The following is a 9,300-nucleotide window of genomic DNA, read 5'->3' on the forward strand; positions in this document are numbered from 1 at the left end:
CCCCCCCCCGGTTTCTCCCTCCCTCCCTCCTCCCCAAGCAGAAGTGACAAACCCGGACAGGGACTCTCAGGAGCGGGGCTCAAGCCCGGACCCAGAACGCTACAAGGGGCAGGCGCCGCACTGTGCCCAAGCACCTCTCCGGCGCTGACCTGGGCCTAGCTATGGCGACCCAGCCAGGCCTCTGCAGGTGCCACCTCGCTGCCTGCCGGCCAGCCAGCCACCCTGCCACTCCGGGTGGTCCCCCCTCCCGCAGAGTCCCAGAGAGAGAAAGAGAGAGACTACTCACCGCCGCCCCACGCCAGGCTCACCCAGCCCCGGTAGCGGCTCTTCACAACATCCGCCCTGCTACGGAGTGTCGTCAGGGACACACACAGCGGCGGGGACAACCGCTGCAGCCGAATTGGGGCGGATTTCCCGGCTTCGGGCCCGGCACCGCCCCTGAAAACCAGTCTGAGTGAGCTTGCGGCGGCGCATCTCTGACACCTCCCCAGTAGTAATTCTCTCCCACCCCCCCGCCTGGTCCGTCCTCGGAAGCTGTCAGTCACTATTGCTCCCCTTTGATATTTCAGATTAGCTCCCCACAGCGGTCGCCTTATCACCTCTCCTTTGCGACATAAAATACATGAGAACAGACCAGCTCCAGCTTTTTAATGAGGGGGTCGTGAATTGCTTTGGGATTGGAATGCTCTGCAAATAAGGCATCCATCCCTGACTTTGGCGATCCTTTAGGGAGGAGAGATGATGCCACAGTGCTCCAGCACGAGCTTTGCGAAAAGAAGAGGCCAGGTCCAACTCCAGTCCCTGGAATCATCATTTCAAACAGGTTCACATAGCAGGACTGAGGAAAATCTGCCTCTAAGGTCTTCCAGGACTGCTTCCATTGAGACTAAACAGCACTGGCCAGATGGACAGATGTTCAGGAAACATGGAGGACTAAACTATTTATTATTTATTTACTTCATTTATATTTTGCCTTTCTCCCCAGTGGGGAACCAACAGCTGCCTCCTGTCCCCAGCCATTGGTTTCCGGCTCAAAACCACTTTAACCTGGAGTATTTTGTTACCAGGTCCCAAAGTGGTGTTTTCTCAGCTCTCCCGTTTAAAGCTACATTTCCCCCCTGTGTGATCACTCCTCTGGTGTCAAGCCACTTCCGGTTTAAAACCGCTCCCTGCTCGAAAGCTGCCCAAGGCTTCCGCTTTTCGACCGCCTTTTTTTTTAGCATCGGTGGTGCACGCATAGGCGGAGCTCCACTACCGTGTTTAGAAAACTGACATTTAAACGGTCACTTGTTTTAGAGTTTAGATGAGTTCGGGATCTCACGGAGGCCATTTTCGGGTCAAACGTTTAAAGGGAAGTCTTTTGTTGGAGGGGTTGGATTGATTCGCCCTGGTGGTTCTGCGCATGTGCCATGGTAGTTTTGCCCCCCCCCATTCTACGGATGAGTGCCTATGCGCATGCACAAACTGAGAAAAAATTAAACAACCTGCCGACACACGTTCCTGCGCGCCGGTAGTGTAGACGCTGGGGAGTGACATGACTGCACGGTGAGGCGGGATAAGGGACGTAAATGTGATCACAATTATCCAGATCAAATATAATCTGGTTAGAACCTGAGCAATTTAACCCGCTCTCAGCACGCCGTCTGACCGCACCCTGAGAATTTGAATCCTGGTCTCCCAGACCCTAGTCTGACACTCTAACCACTACCCCATGTTGGCTTTCCAACAACATTCACACTGCTTTGGAGCATCATATTGGCAGTGCTGTCAATCCCAGAATCTATGTCTAGTAATTTAATGTGAAGCACTATCCTTGTTATGTACGTGGACCGCCACCAGGGGTCCGCGGCACATGCAGGAGCTTGGCTCCTGGAACAATGGAAACTTTGGATCCTGGTTCCCCCAGCCCCAACCAATAGCCACTTTGGCGGGACATTCAAACCCTCCAATGGGAATAGGGGTGCTGGGTGGATATGTATATAGTTGGCCCTGTCGGGCCATTAGGGTTAGTCTTAGTTGGAGTGAAGTACAATAAACGTGTGCAAAAGCATGTCATCGTCCGAGTCCTCCATACGGCGAACCCAGTACTTTACAGTCCTCATGGGTTTCCTTTCTGAATTCTGGCCTTGTTATACTTTAGAGGAGCTTAAAGGTAAAGCAGTCTCCCTTCATGCCTCTTCAGCAGCCCGCTTACCTCTGCTGAAGAAAGCCTGCCATCATGAGATTCTGTTTTATGATGCAGACTCTGAGAGAAGCAATTCCTGAAATTTAAAAAGAAATAAGTTTGTCTCCTTTCTCCAGTACTTTATAAACCAATAGGTCTGACAGGGGAGCCATGGCCCTTCAAGGTTCCCAGACCAAAGCAACAGAAGTCTCGCTTTCTTCAGATTTCTTTTGAAAAAGACAAGAAAAAGCCAGAAAAAGCATTCAGACAAGGATTCACAGGACAGGTTGAGATGATGCGTATTAAGGTAATTTAGAGGTTGTGGCTAGAATCAGGAGACTACAATTTTAGAAGCTGGAATGTTTCCAGAAGAGGGCAACAAAGATGGTGAGGGGCGTGGAGACCATGTCCTATGAGGAAAGGTTGAAGGAGCTGGGTATGTATAGCCCAGAGAGGAGATGACTGAGAGGTGCTATGATAACCATCTTCAAGTACTTGAAGGGCTGTCATCTAGAGGATGGTGTGGCGTTGTTTTCTTTTGCCCCAGAAGGTTGGACGAGAACCAATGGGTTGAAATTAAATCAGAAGAGTTTTCAGCTAAACATTAGGAAGAACTTCCTGACAGAACGGTTCCCCAGGTAAACAGGCTTCCTTGGAGGGTCATTGGCTCTCCTTTGGAGGTTTTTAAGTAGAGGCTAAATGGCCATCTGACAGCAATGCTGATTCTGTGACTTTAGGCAGATCATGAGAGGGAAGGCAAGGAGGGTTGCATCAGTGCTTAGTCCTCATGGCCCTTTCTTACACACCCAGGGAAATGCCGATTGCCAGTTTGGGGTCAGGAAGCAGTTTTCTCCAGGCCAGTTTGACTAGGGATCCTGGAGGTTTGTTTGTTTGTTGCCATCTTCTGGGCATCGAGCAGGGGTCACTGCGGGTGTTTGGGGTGAGGTAGTTATGAAGTTCCTGGATTGTGCAGGGGACTGGACTAGATGACCCTGGAAGTCCCTTCCAGTTCTATGATTCAGGACCAGACAAAGTCCTCAGCTTCTGAATATATGTACAGCCAGAGTTGGTCAATTCCCAACTAGGCCTTCCAACATGATTCTAGTTGTGTCATTGCCAAAGGAGAATGCCGTTCCTTTTCCTCCCCTTAAAGAGGACATTGCAACAGCAATACAGACAGGGCTGTTCCCGTCAAAGATGCTCTGGCCACAAAGAGTATGTAATCTTTACCATTTCAGGCATCAGCTACAGCATTAAAAGCTGCTTTTACTGACTTCTGTTCTGTCAGAGCTATGCTGTTCTCGATAGGTCACCTAAAACTAGACTCCAGCTCCAGTTATCTTTAAACTTAGCAACCAACTATCTGGCAAAGGCTTAGTATGGATTCAGCACAATTTATCTCCAGACCAGTGTTTTCCAGTGCTGCATGTAAAGCAAGTTAGCTATCCACAGCAAATATGACAGCCATGCCAAATAAGGGAGAAGAGCCCTACAAGACCCACATAAACAAAACTGATGCCATCTTCCTCCTCTTGGGCCCTAGAGGGTAGACGCTCCAAACCCTTCTAACATCTGGTGAGCCTTTGCACCAGATATATGGGCCACTAAAGAGTATGTCTTGAAGCTGAAGCATGCTCCAAAGTTTATAATGTTTCCAGGAATCCACCAGAACAAATAACTGGTGGAGAAGCAGTTTGGCAGCTCTGTCAGATGTGAGTCATAAATTAGATTTCAGTTCCCCAGCAGGGTATGGACTAGTTTCCTTCATCTTATTCCCAATACGAAAAGGCCTGGGGCTTCTACTGTATAGAAAGCTGACACCTATCCTAAGCTGGCTACTATCCTAAGCACACTTACCTGGCAGTGAAAGCACTTTTACAAGTATTGCATGGTTCCTGTTGGCCCTAGTACATGTAAAATCTTCCACCTCCCTTGACATTGTAATTGGCATGCATGCAGTCTGTGTACTTCCAAAACGCCAGATAATGAACAGCTGCTAACTATGACTTTGTGGGCACCCTTGCAGCTGGAAGACTTTGCATGTACCAGGTCTCGCATGGGAACAACTACACGAGCAGCCCCAGCCATAATGTTCAAAATACAGGTGAAGACTAACTGAAATCAGTTTCTGATTAAATGTGGTTAGAATCAGCCTGCTTTGAAGTACCCACTTTCTATGCAGATTCCATTTGAGAGAAAACCAGCTGGTGGACCTAAATCATAAGGTACTGTGAAACTATAAATCCATGCATTATTTTGTTTAACACTAACTTCTGATTGTTGGCAGGGAAATTAACACAGCAACAGTGCACGACCGGATTAAAGTGTAGATATAGGTTTATTTAGGAACTAACATACTAGTAAAGAGGAGAGACAGAGATAGGGCCCTCCTAACTACATCTCTAGCTGAGAGAGAGGGAGACTGAGCGTGGAACTTCTATGAAGAAGGGGGAAACTGCCCTAAGAGCAGCAACCTGGAGACAGAGGAGGAATGACACTTAAAAGGAGAGAAGGTGCTGACCTCGCTATCCTATCTAATTGTCTTCTTGCTGCCCCCTTCGGGGTCTTCTTCTTTTCTTTGTACACCAGACATTGCCTTTGCCAACACTGATCTGATTGGATACACACACATGTACCATGCTCTAAACTGTAGTGGAACAAATCACAGTGCAGTGGTGCCTGAGCTCAACAGGGAGGACTGGGTGGGACATCTTTCAGCACCTCTCCACCCCCTTTATATTCTGTGCCTGAGAGGCAAGTTAATAGTTTACTAGAGCAATGTACACAACAGCTTTTGACACTCTGCTATCTCTGTTGTTATAACCTCATTACTAGTGATGGAAACCCAGCCTTGTGAATCTTGAGTAGATTATAAATTAAGCACATTTCTCTTTGGCTGAGATATAATAGATAATAAGCTTTTCCTCTGAAATGATCTGAATAAATTGGAAAGAATATATGAACTTGTAACATGGTGTGTAAAAGCAAGAATCGTTTGATTGTCTCATAACTTCCTGATTAAACCCTTTTTGTTACTGTGGATTAACATTAAAGCAAAACATTAAAGCAAAACCAGGGCTATTTTGCCCATGTACTCTTTGACAGATGCTGATACTAAGACATAATGTGAACCATCTCGAAAGAATATAATCATAAACACACATGTTCATATTGTTCAATCACTTTATTAAAAGAAACAAAAATCCAGATAGCAACTAGAACCCAATATATAATGCTAAAGTAAAGAAATAAAAAACAATAGAAACAGGGAGGAGTTGTGGCTCAGTGGAAGACCCTCTGCATAGCATGCAGAAGGTCCAACATTCAATCCCTGGCATCTCCAGTTACTAGCAGTAGATGATATGGAAGACCTGTACTTGACATTCTGGTGAGCTTCTGCCAGTCTGAGTAGACAATACTGACCTTGATGGACCAATGGTCTGGGAGATGAACAGTTTGTTTAACCATAAAGGACACATTGGAAACATGTCAGTCAGCCACAGTTAATCTGCTAAATTTGATTACATGTGATTAGCGATAATTAGCATATTATTCTGTTAACATAGCAGATGTCTGAATACAGTAGACATGTACTTCTACAACATGAAAATTAAAATCAGCCCTTGAAAAGTGTTTGTATCTGGTCATAGAACTCATAACTTTGGGCTTCTTAAAACTTGCTTAATTATTTCTGTGCCCCCCCCCCTTTTGTCATCCCATTTTCAAATTAGTTTCTGCAACATGAAGATGCTGAGTCAGTATTTAAAATGCTGGGATTTAAGGAGCAGAACCGCAGATCACACAAAAGTATTGTGGAGGCTTCTGGCATTCCGCCAACCATGTTGCCCACCACAGCTCTCAGCAACTACTTTCTTTGGCATTCTCCCCAAATAGTGGATGTCTTCACACTATTTCACTATACTATAGCTGCTTGTGTCTTTAAATTCAGCAAAAAACATCACATCATATATTCTAATGATTCAACACAATCCTATTACCAATTTGTATATAAATTGAGATCCCTTATTCCATCCCAAATAGTATCAGAGGCTCACCACCATCAAAAGTCTGATCAAGTCCATTGGTCATTATAGCTTTAAGGTCTGCAGTCCTTGCTGATTAAAAAAAAAAACATACAACAAATATTGTTCAGGGATGCTGAATTTTCCAAACTGCAAGTGCTGCTCTTTTCATGGATGGACTGAAAGGGGATTTTTTTTAACCTTCAAGTCTTTCTTGACCACAGAAATACTCTCAACCAATAAATGAATATAAAGTTTTTTGGTTTGCTTAATCGAGGCACAAATACAAACAAAGGTGGAAAAAAAGGTAAAAGTATCTGGGGCTGGTGAGAATACCTACTGCAGTTAGACAGGAGTCAGGTAGCACCTTAAAGACTCACAAAAGTTGTTTCATCATGAGCTTTCCTGAGTCAGAGCTCACTTCATCAGATACATAGAACTTTACATCCATGAGGCTTGGTTAAATACTCAGAAGAAGGCAGGGAGATGGGTATATAATTCCATGTCTTCACCTTGCATTCTGAAAAATGGTCTGTTCCACAGAAACTGTAATTCCCTTCTTGATTATATCGATATTCTACATGACAATAGGACGTTAACTTGCATCATTTTTTTTGTTTTGGTGATGAATGACTATACTTTCTTCTGAACTGGCTTCATAACATATCTGGCACTGATGTTGCTTCCTGACACACTACGATATTCTCCACATTCTGTCTTTGATTTCCCATTCTTGGTAATGGTTAGTTCCACAGGAACAGATGCAGTGACCATCCTCCTGATCACACGAATGTTGAGCTCTGAATGTGGTGAGATATTGGCTGGCATGATCACCTCAACTTTGTCTGTGGTGACAGTGGAGTCTATGCTTCCTTTTTCCACCAAGAGATTAGTACTTGGATCAGTGCTTAAGTAGAAGCTCTCATCTATTTTAAGACCAGAGGGTTTTAACTTGAAACTGTGGCTAGTGGCTGATTCATAGATTTTGCTGGTAGTGGTGGTAAATGTCTGCTCAAAATCTGTATTGTTAACACCTTTTATCTCATCAATCACTACTTCCCTCTCACTTTCTACTTTCTTGCTATCCCATAAGATTTTGGCTGTGATTGTGGCCCGACCACCTTTAAGGGGATACACGTGGGAACATGTCTTATTAAAATGAAACACAGATTCATAATTAGGAATTTTATCTCCTTCCCGAGCTACATATTGCCAGCCTTTTCTATTTCCATGTTCATACAAGAGCCAGACACCTTTCTGGACTGTATGGGAAGATGCCTTATCATTGAAATGCCCATAAGTCAGGTTGGTTTCCTCTGTTATTATTTTGCTTACCCCTTCAAAGTCTGGTTTGTTAAAAAGTGTAATCTGAGGATGTTCCAGGTCTTCACTCACTAGCTGGAGAGAAGAAATACTATCACTTTGGCTGATGTGGTTATATTCTCCTTCTTCATAGGCATGGGCCAGTCCTTTGTAGGCTGTGTCACTGAAGGCCAGCCATGGCTGCCCAATCACCTTGAGGGAAGATACGCAGTCTCCAAAGTCCACGCTGTGTAGGTCAGGAACATCTGAAGTAAATTCTTTACGGAGTCCTTTAAAGTCTTCCTGTTCGTAGACAATAATTTTATTCATCTTACGCTCTTTGGTGAGGAGCTACAAAGTAGGAAGCAGTTTTTCCTTTGTAGAAATTCACTCTGCCAGGAGAAAAGTCAGAAGAACACAATGAAACAAAAGCACACCTAGCAGCATTAACAAATTTTACAAATAAAAGGGGACAGGACAGGGGTTGCTTTGTATCAATGATGAAAACATGTTCTCAGTTTTCAGTCTTCCTAGTATTAAAACACTAGCCGCACAGTCCTCAGTAGTAGGTAGGGCTGTCAATGATCCAGAAGACACACACACACAAACACACACACAAACACCCATCCTGGGCAGTTTTTTGCTTTTGAGCAATGTGTCAGAAAAGCAAGGGGTAAGACTGCCTTTCTGACCCATTCTTCCCCAGCAGATATTTTTAAAGTTGTAAATAATCAGGTTTTATGCTGCTCTGTGTTTGCAGACCCACCAAAAACTGCTAGATACTTTGGGCCGTGTCCCCAGGCCCTGCCCACAATCTAAATGTTTTGTTTCCCACAGAGTTCAATTATGTACATTATTTTCTAGTAGATAGTTCAACCAACTGGGGAATAATTAAGACCCTCTTTGTTTAATGGCAGTTTCTTCTTCAGTAAGTGGGTGGTTTGTTTCTATATCGCTTCGAGACCTGCAGCTACTTCACCAGGTTCCTTGAAACTGAATGAGAAAATTAAGCAAAAACAATAATTTCTCACTAAAGAAATATCTCTGAGCCCAGTATACACCTCCAAAGGTCCTTTAAGTTGCAAACACTGCTTTTTTGTTCAGTCGCACAGTCGAGTTGGACTCTTTGCGACCCCATGGACCACATCACGCCAGGCCCTCCTGTCTTCCATCGTACTCCGGAGTTTGCTTAATTTCATGTTCGTTGCCTCAATAACACTGTCTAACCATCTCATCCTTTGCTGTCCCCTTCTTCTTTGACTTTCAATCTTTCCCAGCATCAGGGTCTTCTCCAGTGAGTGCTCCCTTCTCATTTGGTGGGCAAATGCTACCTCACAGTTTAAAGGGATGGAAGGAGAGGAGACTTGTCCTCTTGAAGCTCCTGCAAGGATTAGCTTAACTACCCCAAAACATGCACACATCTCCCATGATATTTTTTGCAAAACATATTTATGATTAGAGTGTTCTTCCACTTGTGTATAGTGGGTTTCGAAAAGCATCACAAAGATGCTGAGACAGACCAAGAACCTATGAAGATTATTTCTCTAAGATGTGGTAAATAGCACATGTACATGCCTCTATAAGTCCTAGTTAGTGAAAAGCACATACTAAAATAAGATGTCCTATAGCTATACCAGTTTTGAACTATAGGTCAGTGAACCTTCTGGTACCCTTGCAAACATTAATATACCTCATATTTTTCCCTGAAAAAGACTAAGACTTTTAATTACAACAAAATAAATATCACTTGTACTGACCTTAATATGCAATCTGTGCAACTGTCCAAGCTCTCTCAGCAGCCTAGAATTCCTA

General features: G+C 44.2%; 2 protein-coding genes across 3 annotated transcripts in view; both read right to left on the reverse strand.

The window, feature by feature from the left end:
• RNF123 (ring finger protein 123) overlaps window positions 1-380 on the reverse strand; it is a 144,139-nt gene extending 143,759 nt beyond the window's left edge. Inside the window, exon 1 of one of the 2 annotated variants that reach the window (XM_015407416.1) lies at window positions 287-380. The gene's annotated coding sequence lies outside the window, so the exon portion shown is untranslated. Of the gene's footprint in view, window positions 1-149; window positions 221-286 lie in introns of those variants that run through there. The other variant, XM_015407417.1, reaches the window with a different exon arrangement.
• A 5,000-nt stretch (window positions 381-5,380) lies between these two features.
• Window positions 5,381-9,300, reverse strand: LOC107107139 (epidermal differentiation-specific protein-like). The gene is made up of 2 exons (XM_015407386.1): window positions 9,246-9,300; window positions 5,381-7,880 (listed from the first exon to the last, which is right to left on the reverse strand). Exon 2 carries the CDS (start codon window positions 7,816-7,818, stop codon window positions 6,820-6,822), a length of 999 nt encoding a protein of 332 aa, XP_015262872.1. The 5' UTR covers window positions 7,819-7,880; window positions 9,246-9,300; the 3' UTR covers window positions 5,381-6,819.

Source organism: Gekko japonicus, unplaced genomic scaffold (genome assembly GCF_001447785.1).
Source record: "Gekko japonicus isolate JY-2015 unplaced genomic scaffold, Gekko_japonicus_V1.1 scaffold298, whole genome shotgun sequence".
Taxonomy (NCBI): Eukaryota; Metazoa; Chordata; class Lepidosauria; order Squamata; family Gekkonidae; genus Gekko; species Gekko japonicus.

Bases quoted from the DNA above. Each gene is read 5' to 3' on its own strand.
- LOC107107139 (XM_015407386.1), bottom strand. From the start codon at position 7,818: ATGAATAAAATTATTGTCTACGAACAGGAAGACTTTAAAGGACTCCGT.